This window comes from Gorilla gorilla, chromosome 14 (assembly GCF_029281585.2).
Source record: "Gorilla gorilla gorilla isolate KB3781 chromosome 14, NHGRI_mGorGor1-v2.1_pri, whole genome shotgun sequence".
NCBI lineage: Eukaryota > Metazoa > Chordata > Mammalia > Primates > Hominidae > Gorilla > Gorilla gorilla.
The window spans coordinates 72,331,425-72,355,441 of record NC_073238.2 but is presented as its reverse complement, the minus strand read 5'-3'; the positions used below and the strand labels follow the sequence as shown (position 1 = coordinate 72,355,441).

Below are 24,017 nucleotides of genomic sequence, written 5' to 3'. Positions count from 1 at the left end.
TTCTCAGGTGAAACCTAGTTATTCAGGTGGCAACAGTGAAGCAGATTGCATCTACACCAACAACTTACACCAAAAGAAAATAATCAAGTCTTTCTTTCCTGCACAGCCCACTTTCCATTCCATCAGTTTATTCTACACTATCTCCTAAGTGAAATTAATATAAGTGGTAGAATTTTCAAAATATGAAATAATTAAGATTTGGCCCACTTAAACTCACTTAAGAATAACAAATATTAAAAACCTGGTGTAAGACTAGATTCTTGTTTCAACCGTTAACACTATACAGCTTTTCCGGAAATACTAAGAGCATTAATGCAGAAACAATAAAGAAAATTACTCACTTACTATGCTATTTTCCTTTAAAGAAATAAAGTCCACATGTTCTGCCTTGCAAATGTATAGTTTTATGAGTGCTATCATCTAACAAGTAAAATTTGGATCACAGAGAAGAAAGCTAGCAGATGAAGAAATTGCTCACCTGGAGGAAGCAGATCAACAGACTGAAGTCTACTTGTGATGGTGTGTAGGGTGAGGATAGCAAAGGAAAGCAAAGTCGGGAATGCTTGAAAAATAAAATATTTTTAGTTAACAAATAGAAAAAACCAAGTAGGAAAAAGGGCCAACTGAATTATGAATCCTTGTCTATTGATTTTAACTTTTATATTAAAATTCTTTAGAATGATCAATATCTAAAAGATATGGTCATTGGTATTTCCCCAGCTACATAAGACTTAGTCTTATTGGAAGAAAATTACTTTTCTGGGGGTATTTAAGTTTAGATGAGATGAAAACAATGCAAAGTAACCAGATGTATTCCTAGGTCCATGGAAGAAATACAGTCATGATGATGATGCATTCATTAATCTTAAATAAAATAATTTTCTGCAATAGTGGATAGAAGATGTGAACAAGCAGGCCCCCAAAATTAAAGTCACAAACTATTCTATAATATCCCTAGTTACCAAAGGTTTAATAAAAATGTGTACTGCATCTTAATATTAGTTATACAATATATGCTGTCTAGAACTTGAAACAAGACACTATTTGTAATTTAGCCCTTTACTCAGTCACCTAATTTAAGAATGTACTGACTTTAGCAATGAGAAATATATATATATATATTTTATACATATATATATTTCTGTAACATCTTCTATTTTTTTGTTACCTAACATGAAACATGCATGTAATACAAAATTAAGAAAATGCTGTGGTATATTCTTGCTTTTGTTTTTGTTTTGCTTTTTATGAGCCTCTAACTTAGATATATTATGTACATGTATATTTGATCTACTTCTTAGACTAAAACAAACAAAAAAAGAATATTTTGTTCTGCATTAATGTTATTGAAATGCACAGTGAATATGAGAAATCAATTGCTGCCTTAAAGTCTTGCCAAAAAAAAATGCCTGTTGGTGAGTGAGAGTAACTTTATTTTTAAAATAGTCTCATTTTCTGAGATTCAACCTTTATTCAACATCTGTTGTTTGCCCCTCCCCTGGAAAATAATTATGTAGGATTCCAAGGTAAAACAGGTTGAACAATTAATAACAGGCAGCTCAAATGGTTTTTTTCTCACTGTTGCCCTGGGGATATTTCTTTCATTCTTTTCTTTTTCCCCTGGCTTTGTGTTTAATTTGTGTGTGTTTCTGTCCTATTTTTAAAGTATACCCTCACAACAGATGGAAACACCTGAAAATAAGTCTGCCTCACACACATGTTTAAATGATGACTATTGTCATATTTAACAGAGTAAAGAGAATACAGAATATACTGAATGTTTGTTTAGAGAAAAAGAATAATCTAGAAATTACCTTGTTATTATGTTTGTCTTGACATTCTGAAAAAGCACTAGTTCTTGCCAAATATATATTTAAAAAGTTCAAAGTCTAGGACCTTCATATATTCTTACTTTGTTACCAAACTCATTTGTCTTTTCGGCATATAACATGACCCTCTTAGATTTTTAATGGTACCAACAATAAGGCTTTTCAATATCCATTAACCATTTTATTATGTAGAAAGCACTTTACATTTACTTGATAATAATCCAAACTCAGTAGTCAATATCTAATGTATTTTAGATATATTCAAAATATGTCATATATTTTTAAAATAATATAAGCAGTGTCACATAAAGTACACAACTCCTTTAATCAGAAAAATTGATCTCATCCAAGTTGAAGAAAAAACAGCCATAGGCTGTGTACTTGATTGGATACTGCCCCCCAACCCCAGAATGTATGTCAACCCAGAACATCAGACTATGACCTTATTTGGAAATATGGTCTCTGCAGATGTAATTACTTAAGATGAGGTCATACTGGAATAGAGTTGGCCTTAATCCAAAGACTTGTGTCCTTGAAAGAAGAGAAAACAGAGACACAGAGACAGTCACATAGGGAGAACATCATGGGACCATAGACACAGAGATTGAAGTGTGTGTCTAAGATTGCTGGCAATTACCAGAGTCAAGGAGGGTCCTCTCCTAGAACTATAAGACAGAGCATGGTCCTCCTTATACCTTGATGTTGGACTTCTAGCCACCAGAACTATGAGATAATAAATTTCTGTCATTTTTAGCCACACAGTTTGCAGTACTTCGTTATAGCAGCCCTAGAAAACCATTACTAATTTTGCTACTGTGAAGTGAGGTGCTGCTGTAAAAAATATCTAAAAATGTAAAAGTGGCTTTAGAATTCTGCCATGGGTAGAAGCTAAAAGATCTTTGAGGTGCTTGGTAGAAAAAGCCTACATTGTTTTGAATATACTATTGAAGGAAATAATGACATTATAGTTGATTCTGCTGGGGGCTCAGAAAGAAGCAAAGGAAAATCTACAGATAAAGCTTTTATTATGAACACACACACACACACACACAGTCATATATCACAAACAAAGCTACAGAGAAAGTTTTTTTATGACATACGTATATATAGTCATAAATGCAAATGGTCTCAAATGGAAATGTTTTTGGACACTGAAAGTAAGACAATCCTTGTTATAAAGTGGCAGAAAACTTTGCCAAATCGTGATCTACTACTAAGTAGAAGGTAGAACTTGTAAGTGATGAACTTGGATTCTTAGCTGAGATCTCCAAGCTAAGTGTGATGTGTGTGGTGTGGTTACTTCTTGATGCTTATATTAGCTAGGTGCAAAAGTACTTGAGTTTTTGGCAATTTCTTTAACAAAAACCGCAATTACTTTTGTAATTGAGAAAATTACATAATTAAGAAAATGAAAATTGAGAAAATTAATTAGAGGAAAAGAGAATAATTGAGAAATGAACTCTTAAGGAAAATGGAAGCAGCACTTGATTTGGAAAATTCTCAACTGCCAATCAGATAGCATGCTTTGGAAACAGAGCCAAGGATGTGGCTCAACAACCATTTGCTAAAAAGATTAAGCAAGTGACTTATGGATCCAATCCACCATTTCAACAGTGGTTAGGATTAGAGATGGAGTTACTGAGGAAGGATCTATAGAGAACTATCTTGTCTATTGCTCATCCTGTCAACACAGAAGATGAACAAAGTTTTTGAGAATTTTATACTAGCAGAAACATTGCCAACTTGGACTGAAAAGGACAGAGATGGGATGAAATGAAGAATAAACCATCATGGAGAGCATGGCTCTGCTAAACCTTGATTTTGTACTTCTAGTCTCCAGAACCATGAGAAAATAAATTTCTCTTGTTTTAAGCCACCCAGTTAGTGGTACTTTGTTATAGCAGCCCTAGGAAACTAATCCAGGCTGTTGAAAAAGAAACTTCAAAATATAAAATGCCTACATAGCAATAAAAACACTGCTGCTGATAATGACAATGGAGTAAATTAAAAAGTAGACTGTGGAAAGATAAAACAAGACTGAAATGACAAAATTTAATTTTTGTCTTCCATATTATGGTTCACAAATAAACAATTTGGCAAAAGATGTAAGTACATATGCCAGTAAAATTGATGCTACTGACTGTAAGATTCAATTGACAGCACCCAAGAAACACATATGTAATTGTTCCAAATCATACGAAATACTTTGAAACAAATATTTTCTTAAAATGTCTACAAATTAATCACTATTTTTGCCTTTTTTCAGTTTTGTGTTTTAATATTTACATTTCCTGGATTTCATGTAGAAGTAATCTGATGCTTTTTCTCTGACACCTATTGAAAGGTAAGGGTATTTTTTTTTTTTTTTTTAAGACGGAGTTTTTCTCCTGTTGCTCAGGCTGGAGTTCAATGGCTCAATCTCGGCTCACCGCAACCTCTGCCTCCCGGGTTCAAGTGATTCTCCTGCCTCAGCCTCCCAAGTAGCTGGGATTACAGGCATGCGCCACCACATCCAGCTAATTTTGTATTTTTAGTAGAGACAGGGTTTCTCCATGTGGGTCAGGCTGGTCTTGAACTCCAGACCTCGGGTGATCCGCCCACCTCGGCCTCCCAAAGTCCTGGGACTACAGGGGTGAGCCACCGTGCCTACCCTATTGTTGCTTATTTTTTAAAACTGATGAAGCTTCTCTTTTCAGTTTGCATATTGTGTTTGATTTCTAGGTATAGTATATCAGATGTTTGGTATCATCTCCAGGGATAAATTTACTTAAAATTTCCATATATACTAGTGAGTTATTAAATGAAATGTGTGACAATACATGTGCACAAAATGTGCACATATGAGTATGGGTATTTGGATTCATGATCAAAAGAGATCTTCTTCTGTAAGGAGAATACATGTCCTTATATTTGTAAATATAGCTCCATATACACGCATGTTCTTAGTCAGATACTTAATATGGATAATATGAATGGATGATGCCAACAGCTGATACTCTGCATTGTTTCAGACAATATGTAATTTTCCTACTTTTCTAGAAAATGAAAACTTAAACATTAAAAATATTTCATATTTATACATTTATTAAAAGGCATTGATTATATTTTTCATTAAGATAAAAAAGGCAGAAATATATTTTCCTTAAGAAATATTATGCTAAATTTCACTAAAATATACTATATATTAGCAATATGGGTTATTGGCAAAGGCATTTCTCAATTTAGTACAAATGCACATATTTTGTTTCTTTTGGGTTTTATATCTATGTTAATATTAAGTCATATTTTCTCTCTAAGGCATTCTACTTCATGAAATAAATGTTGTGGAGGAGAAGAGTAAATGTCAAGTAGCTTTAAAAAGAAATTGAGTCAAACTTTATAACTGATTGGTTGTGGGATGCTAAAGAAATTCTACATTATGTATATATACATATACATAATATACATATATACATACACATATACACATGATATAATGTATATGTACTTATAGTATTCACATGTCCTTAGCAAGTGCAGATCCTACAAATCAATCTATCCAAGTTACATAACATACCTCAAAGTGATTAAACCTAATGGTGTGTGAAAACTGACAAGAGTATCTTACACACAAATGCAATAAAATATCTCATCGTTTTGTGATACTGTTCAAAGTAGAATGTTTCCGCCATGTTATTTCAATTTCTTTAAATGAAAAATCAATACATGTTTTATTGTAGCAAAGCAAATTACCCCTTGTCACTGTTTCAAATAATGGCTTCCAATTACTGTGCCCACATCTTAGGTTTCAGGGTTTCAGTAGTATTTTTTTTTTTTTTTTTGGATAGAGATTTGAGTCAGCAAGCTGGGCTTTACAATAGGGAATAGCTATTAAATTAAAATTATTCCTAATATTTATCTATCAATCATTATGATGACTCAGAAATATAATGCAAAATTAGATTTAAAAAATGGTTTATATTATCAGAATTATAATCAAAGGGAAAAACGCTCGATAGACTTTTGCTTTTCTACAAAATTTCTGCTTCCTACTAGACTGTTTTAGAAAGCAGATTTTGTGATCTGTAATGCCTACCAAAAAGTCATGAAGACATAATAAGCCATGTAATCATCATTATCCTTGACAATGGCTACAAAGAAGAGAGAAATCATTTAAACCATTTCACTTTGATGTCAAAACAAAATGGCACACTGACAGGTACAGCTGGGTTGTGATTAAATTTCAGAGACTACAAACCTATATAGCTGAATTCTTATTCATTTTAGTCTTGAAATCAGAGAACAGGTATCTAAGAGTATAAAAATATCCAACCAAGTCAGGAATAAATCTTATCTTAAATTTTTTTCTGTGACTTTCTCTAGCTCAACAATAGTAGCAACAGCAGTAAAAATAAAAGGATAAGTCAACATTCTGATTATGACACAAAACAAACATCACTGGTAGACTATACAATCAAAAAGACTGAGCCTATGTGTATTCTACAACTGAAAATAAATTATTTTCTGAAAGTTTATTCTTTATTTTGACTTTTGGAATTCAAAGAAAAATTTTACTACATTAAAAAGGTCATAATTAAGTAGATTCCTAGTTTAGTTTACAAAAACATGCTAAACTCATAGGGTGGCTGAACTACAGTACTAAATACAATGCTAAGAATACTAGCTCAGAAATTAGAAGTTTATTCAGTTAGTAATATTTAAATGCATAGTACCCAATTATTAGCTATATTCAACATGCTGTGCAATTGTTCTAAAAAAGAGAATACTAACTCAGGCTAATTAATTTGAGTTATAGTAATTAATCTGAAGTCTTTGAACAGAACAATAAAACATAATAGAAAGTGCAGGAGAAAAAGAGCTAGTTTCCTCCTTCTGGGACATAGACATGATTTTATGAAGATGCATGAAAAAAGAGTTTGTTTTACTCCAATCTCCTTTTGCTCGCTCCTCCTTATCTTTCCTCCACTATACACTTTCTTGCATCCCTAAATTTATTAGACTTTCTTTGTTAACCTAATAGGGAAATAATCACCTTTACTTATTTACTACCCCTAGAAGTTCTTTATGCACCCCAAATTATCTATAAGTTTTCCTCTCTCAAAAAAATTTTTTGAATGCCAAGCAGTTCATATCTGGTGCTTGTTAGGCCTAAAAGCAAGCTGATTAAATTATATTCAAAGTCATGTGGCTTAAAAAACCCATAACCTCAAATTTTAGAGAAAAAGAAGATGCCTTTTATGGACTTCTAAATTCTTATCTTGGCAAAAAACAATGTGTCATTAAAAAGTGGGGAACATTTACAGAAGCCAGTTAACTCCATCACTTGTGAAATTTTAATAAAAGTAAACTGGTGATATAAAAATGAAAACAAGACAGAACACACATATGCACATGTGCACATGCAAACACCACACACACAACACAGTTACAAACACTTACATACTTTTGCAGAGAGATAGGCAGAAACGTCAGAATCAGTTGGAGCCTGCCAGCATCTTTAACTGTGCCTCCTTCTAATAGCTATTTTTTCTAACCACTTTTTGAACTCATCGTCAGCAGCAGTTCAGAATGTGACAAAGACAATAAGAGCAGGACAGTGTTCTCCTATGGGTCTATGTGGGTCATTTATAGTCAGAGACTGGCTGTCTTGCCACATGCAGTTGCGTGTCATACTGCTGAGCTCTTTCAGTACTTGGAGAGCACAGTGGAGGCAAAGGGAGAGTATATCTACTATCCTTTGACTCTAGCTGCCTGCTTTGTTTGAGGAGTTGAGAATTTCAATTTGAATATGTGGATTACTGCAAATATAAATGATGTCTGGCAGTTAGAACATTGGGGAAGGGAAGGGGTTGAATTTGGCAACCCTGCACAGCCGGATTTAAAGTTTTACTGTAGGTGTTCTAGATCAAATCTCTTATGTTCTATATTCTTTCACTCCCTCCTCTGTAAAATGGGGATATCCTCACAGGGCTTCTGTGGGGGCTAAGTGAATACATGTATGCAAAGCACTCAGTGAATGCTACTATTAGGTTATGATGCCAAGTAGGGCTCGGTGGGCAAATCAAGAAAAGTACAATATAATTCAGGCACAAACTCTGTTTAGACATGGAGCCTTTTGCAAGTGAAAGCCATTTATTTTGAAGCTACGTTTTGGTATCAAAAAGAAAAACAGGCTGGGAATGGTGGCTCACGCCTGTATTCTCAGCACTTTGGGAGGCCGAGGTGGTGGATCACCAGAGATCAGGAGCTCGAGACCATCCTGGCCAACATGATGAAACCCCGTCTCTACTAAAAATACAAAAATTAACTGGGCCTGGTGGCACGTCCCTGTAATTCCAGCTACTCGGGAGACTGAGGCAGAAGAATCGCTTGAACCTGGGAGACAGAGGTTGCAGTGAGCCGAGATCATGCCACTGCACTCCAGCCTGGGCGACAGAGCAAGACTCCATCCAAAAAAATACCCGTACAGTTATTGTTGTTGCTGTTGTTTTTAATACACTTGAAAACTTTAATACACTTAAAATAAAACTTCTCACTCAAAATTTAAATATGTAATAAAATAAATACACAAAACTTTTGAGGATGGAATTCATTTACATTTGAAGCAAAAATGTTATAAATATATTATTCTTTACTTCTATGTCATTTCTGTAATAAATAGAATCAGAATTTTAGAACCACTGGTCACCTATCACCATACTTCTCTAATAGGGGACTATGTTCAGGATACATAAAACCGAAAACAAACCTGGTACATTTTTCTGAAGAATGAAATTACTAGATGAAAAATAATTGTAAGCATTACTTCTCTATTAAAAAATATTGAAATTATAAGACATAAAGCAAAATCATGGGTGTCTTAAATTTAAAATATCAGAATCAAATACTTCTAGCAGTTGTTGGAAGGCCCACAAGTATGTATTTACTCTTTTCTGCCTTTAGAAATCCTTTAGTAGAAAATTCTGAGAAGTATCAAAGGGATTTGACCAGGGCCCCACACAAATTAGAAGCAGAACAAATTTTAGAACAGTATCTCATATCTACTGTACACGTTATTTTCCCATCACTTTTTGCTTCACTTCTACAGGTTATGTTAAAAAACAAACAGACAAACAAACGGGGGAGATACAAAGTAGCACTGTGACAATGTAGTTTGATAAACTGTGAAAGATAATGCTAGCTTTTGTCTTTGATTTTTTTGGTAAACTAAACTTCATTTTAAAAAATTCTTTTTTATGGGTCTCAATACTGGAAGAAAATAATAAGGAAGGTTTATTTTTAGTCTAAACATCTAGTTATTATTTACACATTGCTTATTGATACTCAAAAAATGGTGACTCGAAAGAAGGACATTATTGTTGCTGTTATTCTTATATTATTACTGTTACTGAGATGGGGTTTTACTGTGTTGCCCAGGCTGGTTTCGAATTCCTGGGCTCATTGTTCCTCCTGACTCAACCTCAGAAGTAGTTGGGATTACAAGCACAAATCACCAGGCGTGGCTTAAAACACATCTTATTTACCTGTTAATTGAACACTGCGAAAATAACCCTATTTCAGAAGTGTTTGTTCTGAATTTTTCCAGTCTAGTGTAGTTCAGATTTTAATGTGCATGACTGACTGCTCACCTACAGAATGACAGTCACATTAATATATTTATATTTTTCCGAAGACAAATGCCTTTGGACGATATCAACATAATTTCAAACAAAAGAAAGAATATATTTACTCCCACCATTAGGCTTCTTTAATCCCTCAAAACAAATATATCCATCTAAGCTTCTTCCCTTGCAGCTACTGTTCATTAGCATACATAATCTTTGTGTAGTTGGTCAAGAGATCGAGACCATCCTGGCCAACATGATGAAACCCCGTCTCTACTAAAAATCCAAAAATTAGCTGGGCATGGTGGCACGCGCCTGTAGTCCCAGCTAGTCAGAAAGTTGAGGCAGGAGAATCGCTTGTAGCCGGGAGGCAGAGGTTGCAGTGAGCCAAGATCACGCCACTGCAATCCAGCCTGGTGATACAGCAAGACTTGGTCTCAAAAAAAAAAAAAAAAAAAGAGAGAGAGAGAGATGTGATTATGTGTGATAGTTTATATTTTAGGGAGGTGAGGAATGTTAGGTATCATAAAATAAAATATGTTTATTTTTCAGGTAAGAAAATTGAAGTCCAGGAAACTTAGGGGCAAAATAAGAATTATTCACCTGATGCCAACTCTAGTCTCTTCCCACACTTCATGTATCTTTATATTTTTCCTTTTATATTTCTTTGTGGTAGTTACTCATAACAGGTTGACCACATAATGTGTTGACCAAACCACGGCAATTTTGAAAGTGATAGGAGCTGCTATTAATAATTATGACAGAAGAATATGTATAAACAGAGATTTTTCTGAGTAAACCATGACATAAGATATCCCTACTCATAAGGCAAGGAAAGATCAAGTTTAGTATCCTTTGTTTTGTTCTGAAGAGGTCATTTTAAAAAGTAAAACAAATAAAAATTTCATTGGGTTGAATAATTTTAACATTTTTTTCCTGGAAAAGAATATAAATTTTTAATATTTTAAAATTTTAAAATAGTTGTATATTTATTGACTGAAGATTCCTTCAATGTACATGAAAAAATGTGGTAGAAGATCTTTATCATTTTTGAGAGAAACAATAGGTACCACAAAGAACAGAAATAGGGAAATGTTAAGAATATCCATATAAAATACTAAGCTAATCAAAAAACTTTAAACCAAATTAAGAGTTATAAAAGAAGCAATAAAAACATGCCTTGTAAAAAAAAGAATCTTACATATAAAGGAGCTAGTAAAGAACAATAGGTAAAAACAAAAGAAGGATAAAAAGGCATGAGGATCCAGAATGAAAATGCAAGTATGCAAAGAGACTGTGCAAATTAATCATACAAAACAAGAGAGAGAAATGTAATGTGCAAATTTGATGAAAGAATTCTGGTGCCGCTCACTTGAGCAATCAAAGAATGACAGATCAATAATTAAAATTATAAAGATAGCTGGGAGAATAGTTTCTTAGGAATTCAGGAAATTAAAAGAAACTTTCACCTTTTTTAAATTTGGGGATATAAAAACAAAGATATGAATTATTTCACACACATGAACACGTACACACTTTAAAAACACAAATCAATGAAACAAAACTAGGTATGAACTTTCTAATATCTCTTTTGACAAAACATCAATGCCTACAAGGGAATGCATACACATTAAAATACTACAAGCTGAAACCATCGAGATGTACCATGGCTGGTAATTATCTAGGACACTAAAGATCCTGGCAAAAGTTAATCTAATAAAACTGCCATTATCTCTAATACTTCAAATCTGTGCCTTGAGCTAAACAGTTGTCAAAATGGAGCTCTGTTTACATATAACTGAATCAGAGTGGGTGAAAAAAGATGTCAAGTCGGTTCTAGCTACTGTTTTTTTTCCCCTTTTCCTTTCGATTTTTGACATAAAATAGCTAATATTTTATTCTGATTTTCTACAAGGTGCTATAGATCACTATCCATTTTTTAATTTCTCATAAAGATACGCTACCTAATGTGAAGGTGACTGCTTATTTGAGTTCTTTCACTCTGAAAGGCCGGCATTAACAGTGTTGAAGGCCATTTTATTAGGCATCATTTCGGATCATTATATCTCTATGACCTGAATGAATCAGCTTCAGAGTGAGAGAAAATATGTTGGAATATTTTTGAGTGGATCACATTATTCAATGATTTCTGCGGAATAGGTAAGCTTATTTCACTATATAGTCCTCAAAATTAGCAATTGAAATTGTGAAAAGCACAATATGCTATTTGGTGTCTTTCAGTAACATGAGCAGGAATAGTGCCCATATTGTAAAATCGGCCTCTGTTTTCCAGGAAGGATCGAGAAAGCAGCATGATTTTACACAACCCCTGAAAACCTATATTTAAGTCCTAATTTTAATCTCAAACAGAACATTTATGTGATAAACTTTCTAGCCTCAATTTTCCTATAAGGCCAACAGGTAAAGTTTGTTTCCATAAATATACTCTAGGAATGATACTTATGCATATGAATAAAAAATCTTGAGTTATTTTTAAAAAAATAACTAAACAAGACAAACTCTATGTGTGTGTGTATATATATATATGTATATATCTTTATATATATATATTTCTCTATATATTATCTTCATATTTATGTATACAAATGAATCAATTTAATCAATTCAGAACATGTTATAATTCTAGGCACCACAAAATACATTAGGTCCAGGTAAAATGTTACTTGATTAAATGTTTTTGTACAATGTTACACCATATGTATACTGGCTTTTTCAAGGCATGAATTTTCACTATCATTGAATTCAGATGCCCCACTGCTGTGATGTCGTTATCTGTGGAAACAACTGAAGAATATCAGGACAATTAACAAATATTTTAATATATTTGAAAGACTGATAGAAACCCAAAGTAGAATTATGATCTATTTAATTTCACATAATAAATATAATTTAAGTTTATTTAATGTGAAGTACCCCCCAACTAGGAGTTTTGGTTCTGTGTTTTGTTACTGACTCCTTTTCCAACTTTCATTTGTACCCTAAAAAAAAAAATCACTTTTGTTTTGAGCTCTAGGATGAATACATTAAAGATACATAGTCGGTGTTTTATTTCATTATTTGTAATCTATAGTCTTTTTTCTTCTAAATACCATTTTTGATTATTTAACTTTTGACTCTATAGAAAGCGTATATAATGACAGTCATTCTTATCCGGCCAGTATGAATTGTTAACAGGAGACTCACAGTTTAACTTTTGGTAGTAACATGTTATTACAAGCCTAAATATCAGATAACAATGGTAACACAGCAATTCATGCTGGATATAATAAATAGTTGGCTTCTTAACATCATTTAGCCTATTTTGCTTATTTGGCAAGATCAATGACTTTTTTTTCTATGTGAGTTGTATACATTAGATGTTAAACCTGTTAACACAAATCTAAAAGGATAACTTCAAAATCCAGTATCTCTTGAGGAAAAAAGAAAACCATCTTAGATTTCTAGCACAGAACACATGCAAAAATTTGCTAAATCACTGTTCTGCAACATGGCTAATCTGCATAAAACCATTTATTTTATGAATAAATAAGAACTACTCTGTCTAGCCATAAGAGATCAGAAAGAATAAAAAACCAGCCTGAATTCATGGGGTTTTCACTTAATGAAAACAAGCTCATGCAGCTTAATGAAGAGAGGGGCATTTGAAAACTGAAGCAGGTGCCCCAATGGATAGAAGATTGCCTCCATAAAGGATGGACTCCCTACCTTAATAAAAGCAAATGATCCCACTTGATGCAAGTATTTCCTAATGATTTCTTCAAGCCTACTTAAAAATACAAAAAAAATTAAGAATTATTTAAAACAAACCAAATGGGCAATTATCAGTTTGTTGAGACTGTCAATCAGCTGTGGATGTGGGAGGAATTTAAGTAGATGAAAGCACTGCCAACCTTTATATTTGACTCCTTTCTTCTACTAACACAGACAAAAACTTTAGCAATTTCACTGCCATTTAGAAAGAAGAAAAGGTTTTTTCCTCATTGTGAATCTCAATTTATAGATCTGTTCTAATTTCCACTGTTAATACTCAAAATGTGTAAAACCTGGCATTTTGCTTAAAAAACAGAACCCCTAACTTTCTTTATCCTATGTGAATGACAAAATAAATTTCAATTTTATTACTAATTCTTTGAAATGTATTTTAAAATATGGTATATTTTAATGGATACCATATAAGACAGGCTGCGAAGAATTAATCCTAAGGGATTTAAAAACAGTCCAATTATTTTCCACATTTTTCGCAAACAGTATATATCTGTATTTTCCTTTATTAAAATGATCTATTTTAAGTAACATTAACATTTCCATCAATATTCTATTTTATTATATTTCTGTACACATTTAAGATGGTTTTCTTAAAATATTGGGAATAAAACATAATTAATTTACACGAAATTAAAACCCACTTTTTTGAACATTTATAAAATAAGAATTTGGCTGTCTAAAAATAAAGATTTAAATAATTTTATGTTATCTGCAATTTTTCCTTTGTATTCTAGTCAAGATACTCAGTATCTTAGTTAGCCAGTATTTTCATCAAATGTTGTCTGTTGAAAGTCAAAAGTAACTAGTTTGGAAAATCGAGGTAGTAATTACAAGTTAAATATAAATATCAATCATATATTCCTATTTTTCACTAAGAACAACTGTTACGTTATCATATGTATAGAGTTACAGGGTTCACACATTGTTTTCCCATGTATCAATACACTTGAACTTCATCTTCAAAGAGAGACCACTGCTAACAGTTCTGGATTTCAAATGAGCCTCCTGAATCCAAAGAGTTAAAGGGACTTGATCTATATCAGCAACTGATAAAACTAAACCAGGACCCAGATTTTCTGCTTAATTGTCTACTTTTATATGAAACAACAATATATCCTGGGTAGAGCAGAGACTTTCAATTACAAGAATGCTTGTTGAGCCATGATTTGTTTTTTAGTAACATGGAAATAAGATATAAATTACAATGGTTTTAATCTTTGAGGACAGAAATGATATAAGTAAAGAGTTGAATATAAAGTAGAGACGTGGTAGTGGCAATTTTGTAATCTACCACACTGGTCCATAACATTTAAATTTGGCCCCAGTTTTCCATCTCTAATTTGATGTTTCTTCAGAAAAATGTAGTTTTGAGGAGGGAATTATAAATGCCAGACTATATGTTAAAAATTGGTTGATTTTCATTAAAATAGCTAGAATAAATACATTTCTTTCCACTGAAGACAAAATTTACCTTTAGAAACCAATCTTTTCCATCCTTTCCTCCATGCCCCCCACCATTCTCTTTCCTTTCTTCTTCCCTGCCTTCCTTTTCTTTCTTTCTTTCCTTCTCTCATTTCATCTGTAACTTCAAATTTACCTTGTGTGCCTTCATATGAAAACTCCAATTTGGCAGCATCTCAAAACCAAGGGTTTATGCTAAAATTGCTAAATGAAAGTCAAAAATTTACAAACTAAATATGATCATCTCCTTCCTTTTTCAGTTACTTAATATTTTAAAATGTAAATTATCAATATACTTGAAGCTTTTGTTTTATAACAGATACACTACAATAGATAGATGGTAACTCAATCTTCCCATTTTCTCTATACATTTGATTTTAATTTATTTAGAAAGGAAAAACATAATTGATTTCATTTTTTTTCAGGCAGTAGGAGACTTTTCTAAAAATTCAATTCAACTGGATAAATGAGACTTGCACTTATAAAAATGTGTCCTACTTAGCAAGTATCCTGGGCAGCAATCAAGTGGTTAATAAAATACAAAACACTAAAATATATATAGCACAAAAGGCCAATATCTTTCTATTCCTCATCAGGGAATTACAGAAACATCCTGACCCAGCTCTTTGGACACACAGGAGTTGCCATCCTGATTCAGATCCTTGATTAATATACTCTAGAATGATACATGTGGCAATGGCCTACATACAATCTCTCTGAGGACTGGAGAAAAAATAGACTATTAAAATGGAACAATTATAGTATCATATACTGTAACTGTTTTTTTTTTTTTTTTGGTTTTCAGAGAAATTTTTAAAAAGGTTAAAAATTTTTTAATAATAAAATGCTGACCTCAAGTAAAAGGACTTCACTTCAGGAAAATATTAAAAAAACGAAAACACATAATATTTACCATTTTATAGTTTATTTTAGAAACCGAAACTAGTGTTAAGTGTGTTTATTCAATAATTGAATTTGCTTAGAATATCTTTTGAAGGTTCAAATTTCCTTTTATCTTCTGAAGTAAAGAATGTTCCCTAATACTTTCTGGACATGCATTTTTTTAATAGGAGGAACCCTTGTATATACACGAATGCACAGGGCTAAAAGGGACAAAAGGAAAGAAAGTCCTTCATTCTCATCAAAATCTTTTCATCTTCATTGCTCATTGGATTCTAACAATTGCTCTTTATGGTAAGTATGCAAGGTATTGCTGACATAATTTTACAAATAAGAAAGTAGCTATTATAATGTAGCAATTTTATTGTGCTCCAAAACTGTTGCAAACAGAACTCAGGTCCATTGGGCATTTTTTAACAACAAACATCTTTAGCTGAGAAAACATAGCATAAACCCATACACTTGGACTGATTTATCAACTTCTAGCTTTCACATCTTGACAACTGAGTCAATACTCAACTTTGCCAAATCAAGGTAGGATTGATTTCATTTTGCATCTAACTTGATCTAGATGGAAATATAAAACTTGGCTATGAAATATTCAAGTTGTGCTGCCTAGACTTGCCTTGTATGCTGTTCTTTAAGTCATTTATCTCAAAAAAGAAAAAAAAAAAACACTTGACTGAATGCTGGATTTATGTACCTACAATGTGTAAGTTGGAAGTATTCCTGCAACCTCCTTTGACTTTAACTGGTCTCTGAAGACATAACTTATATAGAAAGATGAAATCTAAAAATGTAATAGTTTGAAAAATTTAAAAAGAAAATCAAGAATTTGTAAAACTTTTTTTCTAAAGAAAAGAAGAGATTATAAAATGTGAGAAAAATAACTTTAAAAGACCTATATAATTAGAAAAATAATTATTTGGACTGAAATGCTGTGTAATAATTTAATCTTTTATAAAAGAGATCTGTGTAGCTGAAAGTTATAAAATCATGCAATCATTTTTAAATTATTGTGTCCTTCCAATCATAATATTTGAAATAATAAGATCCAAACGATTTTAAGTGAAATCAAATTTAAGGAACTTAAGAAATTGTATATATGAAATTTGACTTTATGTATCATTTCCAAATAATATATATAGGACTCACATCCACTCTAACCTATCTGCAATTCCTCTAAGTTAAACCTTAAAAAACAAAGTATGAAAGAGCAGTGTAAAATTTTTAAATGAATCAGAATCTCAAGATCTAAGCATTCTTTTACAGAAGATATTTTGTATCCTAACTCCTTGATATATATATATATATATATATATATATATATATATATGAATGTAAGTGAACAAATATAACAAGTTTCTTAAAAATTTTTTTTTACCTCGAATACTATTTCAGTTCACAATTAGTTATCATACTGAAATGAAAAAAAAAGATGTTGGTCTGCATTCAGGTGTTCACCTTTACTATTTCAATGAGCACTAACTTTCTTGGTATTTGAAAACAGTGGAAATAAATGAAAGTGGAAATCTTGACAACAGGCACATCCCTGGAGATAAGAACAAAAACTATAACCTCCTATCCAGGCTGAGTCATGGATTTCTTTTTGGCTATGGAAAAGCTGAGAAATTCCACTGTCTCTATTTCTTTAATTGAAAAAAAGAAAATCTTTATACTTCTTCTATCTATGTATTTGTGAGAGAAATGGGCATACAATAACTTAATTCTAAAACAAGTTCAAATAAATAAAAATTCAAAGGTTTTATGATATGTTTCACCTTACTGCTGAAAATACATAATATATGAAATGTATAATTTGTTTTTTAATCAAAATGGTAGTATTTAAAATGAGATTTATGTTTATAAGCTGATTTGGGAAAGCTAACCAAGCTTTTCTTCTCCCCTTTGAAAGGGAAGGCTTGAAAGGGTGACTAAAAAAAGAAAAGAGTAAGAACGAAAGAAAAATAATACTCAATCTAAAATAAGTGAATATTAAAATACAAGTTAATTTGTGTTCTTTCCATCTTCTTTTCACATGGCCACCTTTAGAGATGTGTTCCAATAAAAGCATATGAAATACATATAGCATTTTAACATTCCCAGATGCTCTTATATATTGAATAAAACATTTAAATTACTAGAAATGTAGCTGAATTAGTTTATGGCACATCTTAATTCATTTTAGTACAAAAGCTTTAAAAGTCTTATTTCATTGTGAATACAAGCTCTAAATGTCAGCCTAGTTAACTTCAAACAAATTACAATATTTAAAAAGTAAAACTTTAAAGTAAATTAATACAGATATAATTAACTGTTGATAAACCAAGAGAGCAGTTAGTTAACGTAACATTCAATTGATGTATGGAAATAAAAACTGCCAGTATGCTTCCTGGGCATGGATAAGAAATTGAGACTGTCTCATTTATTCATCCATAAAATTGCAGACAATTTAATAATAAGCGTAGAACTGTTATTCAAGGCATGAAATGCTAAATATCAGTGTTTGGATACCAGAAAATAGAGGATGAAAAGAAATAGTAAGAGAAAATGTTATCAGCCTACCCCATGAAACATTATCGAGTTGAAATTGTCTTCCTGATTTTATAAGCATTTTAACTTCCTGTTCTCACTGGCATTTATTAAACCATAAGTCACCTAAATTGGTTTACTTGTATTAAAATTTAATAAGCTCTAGTATAATTTCAAAATAGAAAGTCTGATATGCATTCAAATATAGGTTTGCCTTCAATTCAAAAATAAAGTGCCTTTATTAGTCAGCATAACAATAATGTGTTTATTAATTAGGCAAAGGCAAAATATGTAAGGAAACTATACATTCATACTGACAGCAACTAAAGTTATCCTAGATAGGCCACTTTCTCCATGAATTAAAATTTAAATAATTTTCTTTCTCATGGATTCCCTTTCAACTTACCCATTTCTACTTCTAAATATACACAGGGGAGATGTGTGAAGCTATTTGTAAAGCTTTTAAACTTTTAATTGATGTGTACACATACTACATCTATGAGTACCAAAAATAGCTTACATTCTTTTTAAAAATTAAAATGTAAATGTTAAAAGCTTTAACCTTAAAAAATAATCACAAAAGAGGCAAATAGAATAATACTTTGTTTACTCCCCACTTTTCATCTCTCCATGGTCCTTATGTTTTTTTGGTCTTCTCCATGATTAGTTTTTATCCCATCATTTAAAAAAAATTATCTATTATTAGGCTGGCCATAAGTTCAGATTTGTCCTGAAATATTTGTCCCAGTGAAAGACTTAAAAGTGTCCCTTTCACCCTCAAAAATTAGCCATTTTGAATAATAAATTATATGATCATCCTACTAAATATTTTCATTATGTGCTATAAAAATGGTCATGTATTGAGTGAATTAAGTTCATTTTAAATGAACAAAAAGTTTGCTTCATTTTCTATTTCTTTCACTTAATAACAGAATTTTAGCTGGAATAATTAAATATTTCTTCATAATTACTTCATATTTAATTTTGGTAAACACTTTTGACTAATGAATTGGTAGTCACCAAAGAATTATTAATTTATTATACTTCCAATGAGCAAGAGTAAAAGAAAAAATATACATATTGCAGACACTATTCTGAGGCTGTAATTATTAACTCAAATGCATGTAATTTAAATGTCTGTAAAATGATTCTGCCAAAATGTTGATACTGCATTTAAAAACCACAAGGGATACCATTTTCAAAGGTTATACAGTTATACTGTCAAATGAAGGGCATACAATATAGCTAGTTAGAGTAACGCAATTAGTGAACATGCTGTGCTTAGATTATCATAAAAACAATACTCGGCACAAGATAAAGATTTCATGATTTATATCACACATAAATGATACTACAAAGGACTTATATTTATGGATTATGCATTGTATCAAATTTTTCTACCCATGAAAATTTTCAGTTTTATTGAGAAGTTGTATTCTTTCATCATAAGTATACATTAAATATACCATTTCACCTAATGAAATTCATGATTTTCCTTGTTTTCACCTCTCTTATTTAGTTTCAGTTGCATAATTTGGTAAAACAAGCTATAGTGACTCATGAATATTATGGCAATAATTTTAGGTTTTCTAAACTGTTCTATCTAAAACTTGAACTCCCTTATACATCATTAAATGATCTCTTTACATTCTAATTAGATAAGGAACCTTTGAATATAATCTCCTACACTCTTTATTACAGTAAGATGATATTATAGTAATTCTTAAAAGTTATTCTAGATTCTACCAGTTCATCTGATACTGCTTCTTTTTTGTGTTGCCACTTTTAGAGATGTGTTCCAATAAAAGGATATGAAAAGCATATGTTTTCACTAATTTGTAAAAACACTTGTGCCCAAATAATGCCAACAATACAGTAAAAACCCAGCATGAATGTGGATAGGATGCTAGTCTAAATACCAAAATAATTATTTTTCATACATGATTTTAAAAACCTAATATGAAATATAAAAATATAATTATATTTCCTTCTTAAGAGTATTGTCTTTTTGGACACTGGCCTGGTTATGTGAAGACTCTGAAGAATCTATAGCCTACTAATTTTACTTTAACTTCCTGTGGAGTCATTGTTTTCATCAAGAACATTTAAAAATATTCACAGCCTTTAAAACAATAATTTTGCTTCTATTGCCACTTCTTAAGAAAATAATTAGAGATCTTATTTTAAGACATATCTTTAACAGTATATTATCTGCAAGTATAATTAGAATAGCCTATTATAAAAGTAATTATAAAATGTATGTGTATACATATTATTTATTCCCAGAATAGAGGTATGCATCAATAAAGAATTCTTCAACCACAGTTCTGAATACGGGGTTGAACATGACTAATGATTTTGAAGAAATTTAGGAGTCAAGGATTTGCTTATAATATAATGCTAAGTGTTAAGATAAATGCACAAATTATATATTTGGAATAAATCCGATTGCATTATGCATATACAGAAAAATACACTCAAAGATACTTATTGAGAAAATATGCAATGTATTTTTAAAGGTCTATGTAAATTTGATTATAATATATAATTTCCATGAATGTTTGGTACTTTACTGTAAGAGAACCTCATTTAGATTATCCTTTTCAAAAACAGATTACAAACATCATCAATAAGGTAATTAACCAAGAATTGTGTCCTTCCCATTTTCTATAAAGTCCAATACAATCCCTCTTCTACATTCTCCTTTCACTATCTGACACTTCCTTTAATCTCAAACTTGCCCCTTCTCCCTCAGCCATGCTGGACTTTGTGCTTTCGATTCAATATGCCAGACAAGTAGGAAATGCACTGGTCATTTTCTCTGCTCAAAATTCTTCCCCAGGGAGCTACTGGTTGTGCTTCTTCATTACCTTCATATGTTGACTAGAATGACATATTCCCCTAAGCATTGTTGTCTACCCCTTCTACAATGTACCTTGTACATTTGTACTCAGAAAAAGTTGTTAAATGAATGAATCTTGCTGTTCAGAAATATTTTTAATTAACACATTATCATCATCTTTATCATCAGCAACAGCAAGAATGCTAAAATTTTGCAAAAGCCCAAATGAATTTCTTCGCTAATAAATTTTTAGTCATTGATATTATCCATGAAGAATTAATCATGGCCTCTTCTATACTAAGAAAATGATTGGTGGAATTCAAATATGGATGCCAATGCTACAATGGTGGAATTAGAGTAGAGGTTGATACAATAGCAAAACTTCTCCATATGTTTGTATATACACTGCATTATGAGGTGGTAAGACAATTAGAGATAATCTAGGTTGGTCCTCTCATTTATGGGTAAGGAATTTAAGACACAGCCGAGTAAAGGAAGGTCTTAGCCAGAGAAATAGATCTGCAGCTGGTATTATTACTGAGTCAATACTGCAACTGATTTTAATTCCTGATCTTACATTCATTACAATGATGTGGAATCTTTCAAATCTTCTGCTGTGCATTTGATGATACAGTCAAGTACCTTGATATAATATATAGCATTTCTGCAAATACTCATACATCCTAACAGACATTTTAATGTTTGTAAACATTTGAAAACAAACATGTGCACACACATACAAATCAAAACACAAAATTTGAATTAAGGAGAAAGATTGGCTTTAACGAAAATAGCCATTAATCTTGCCTTTTTTCTAATAAAATTTTTTAAATTGCATTACTATGTGTCAATTATGTCAATTGTCATTTAGTCAATGTGTCAATTAGTACCAAAAGGGAAATTTTATCACACTTAACACACACAAACACAATTTTTCCCAAAGTTTGTTATATTTATTTTATTTTTGAGACAGGGTCTCACTCTGTCACCCAGGCTGGAGGGTTGGAGTACAGTCTTGTGATCACTGCAGCCTAGTACTCCTGAGCTCAACCCAAACAGTCCTCCCATCTCAGCCTCCTGAGTAGCTGGGACTACGGGTGTGCACCACCATGCCCCAAATATTTTTTAAATGTTTTAACTAGTTATTGAAGGAGAGAAGCCCATGACTTCTAAAGGTTTAAAAAAAAAATGGGGTGGGGGGTAGGAGAATGATTGAATTAAGCTTTTTAACTGGATAAAATATTTCCAAAGATGTTAGTAGTTCATTGCCCTATAAGTGTTACAAATTAACAGTCTCTCTCTACACAGTTTATCTAGACTAAATTGTCTCACAGGATTCCAACTATCCTGAAAATGTTTGCACCTGATGAAGGTGGAGGACAATCTGCCATATGTGAGGACTTAGCTCCACTGGGGGAGCTCCCTCCACAACTTCAGCCTTGGACAGTAGTGACAGAGGGGAACAAGAGGACACATCATTATTGAAGAATTTGTGCTATTCATCCTTTTGTGTGGACAAAACTTTCATTATTCCTTTCAGGTATTCATGGTCAAATTGGGGGTTTAATATTTAGTTATTTTATATATTTTAATCATAATATTTTAAATTGCTGAATCCAAATGAAAGGCACTGTACAGGTCAATAATGAATGCAAATCTTCTTTTTAATTTTTTTTCAAGCGAACTCCTTCATAGCTACTCCTTTGATAATACAATTTTAGATTTTTTTAAAAAATGAGTTAGCTTCATTATTAAAGAATGAACCTCAAGAGCCAGTCAAATATATATAATGCAAATGTAAATCTAATTGAGATTGAGATTGTGTTTAATCTAATAGCTAGCTACTTCTAATCTGAACACACCAAAACAACTACAAAAACATTCTAAGAACCTCCATTGAAAGAAAAGAGCTTGTTTCACACACCTGTGAATAAGTTTTAGTTCCCTTTCTCCTCTCTCTTTCTCAAGTAATTGCTGGTGTTTTCCTGGTCACTTTCAAATTCCTTAATTCCAACCATTTACCCTTCTTTAAATGTTTCAGAAGTAATTTACTTTCCACTTGTGAAATACGGAACATAAAGTTGTTTTTAATAATGAAAAGTAAAAATGTAAATGAGAATAAAATAAAGTACCTAAAATTGCATTTTATCAACGGAATTTGGAATTGCACGATGTGCCATTTTTAGACTTATAACCATTATTTAACTATTCTGAATACATATTAGAGATTACTCATTTAGTGATGGCCTGGCAGTTGGGAAACTTCCTATTTTACTTCTAATACTTAGTTATGCATTTAAAGGATGGGGCTCACCATGTTCTTAAGAGAAAATGCTGGAATTTCAAATAAAACACAATAGTCATAACAAAAAGATTTGTGAAGCAGACCACAGTGTGTTCTAGGCTGAAAAACTGTAAGCATCCCTTCTTGAGTGTTCAAGAAGTTTTCAAATTATTTAATCATAGGCCATATTTCGAGGAAATAAACTTTCACTTTGCCTTGAGAATTCAAATATATGTTATTTTCCACTATCTAGTTTAACACCATTAGCAACTGTAGTTTTAAAGTCTAAACTTTATATTATTTTCATATCTCCAAATCTAGTTTTTTATATTATATCTCTTCTCTAAATTACACAGACTTTGTTTCTCCTACAGATGTCATATCCATCTAATTGACAAGTGCTGTTACTTATTTGCAAACTACCTCAAACCTTCATATTTCCACTCAAACTGACCACCACATAAATTCTGGTTCATATCACTTTATATGGGAAATAGACCCAGACTGGCCCCTTTGATATCATCTTTTCTCTCCTACAATTTGTTTGTAGAGTCATTGCAAAAGCTTTCCTAAATTACTGCATTAATTATGTTATGCTTCTCCCTTATATTTTTGATGGTTTCTTACTGATCATTAAAAATGTTCAAATTTTCAGGTTAACATCCAGGGTTCTACACAATTTGGTCTCAGTCCTTTTCTGCTAACGTTAGTAATTTTTAACATAAATTTTAAATTTTTGAATTGTTTTAGATTTATAGGCAAAATGAGTTACTACAGAA

General features: G+C 31.8%; 1 protein-coding gene across 4 annotated transcripts in view; it reads right to left on the bottom strand.

Moving 5' to 3' along the window:
* The window catches only part of PCDH17 (protocadherin 17), a 98,822-nt gene that overhangs the window by 19,080 nt on the left and 55,725 nt on the right, over nt 1–24,017 (bottom strand). For 3 of the 4 annotated variants that reach the window (XM_055359459.2, XM_055359460.2, XM_055359462.2), the window contains exon 5: nt 479–562. The exons of the other annotated variant lie outside the window; for it this stretch is intronic. In XM_055359459.2, the coding sequence (XP_055215434.1) occupies nt 479–562 (84 nt within the window). The remainder of the gene's footprint in view (nt 1–478; nt 563–24,017) is intronic. 4 annotated transcript variants of the gene reach the window in all.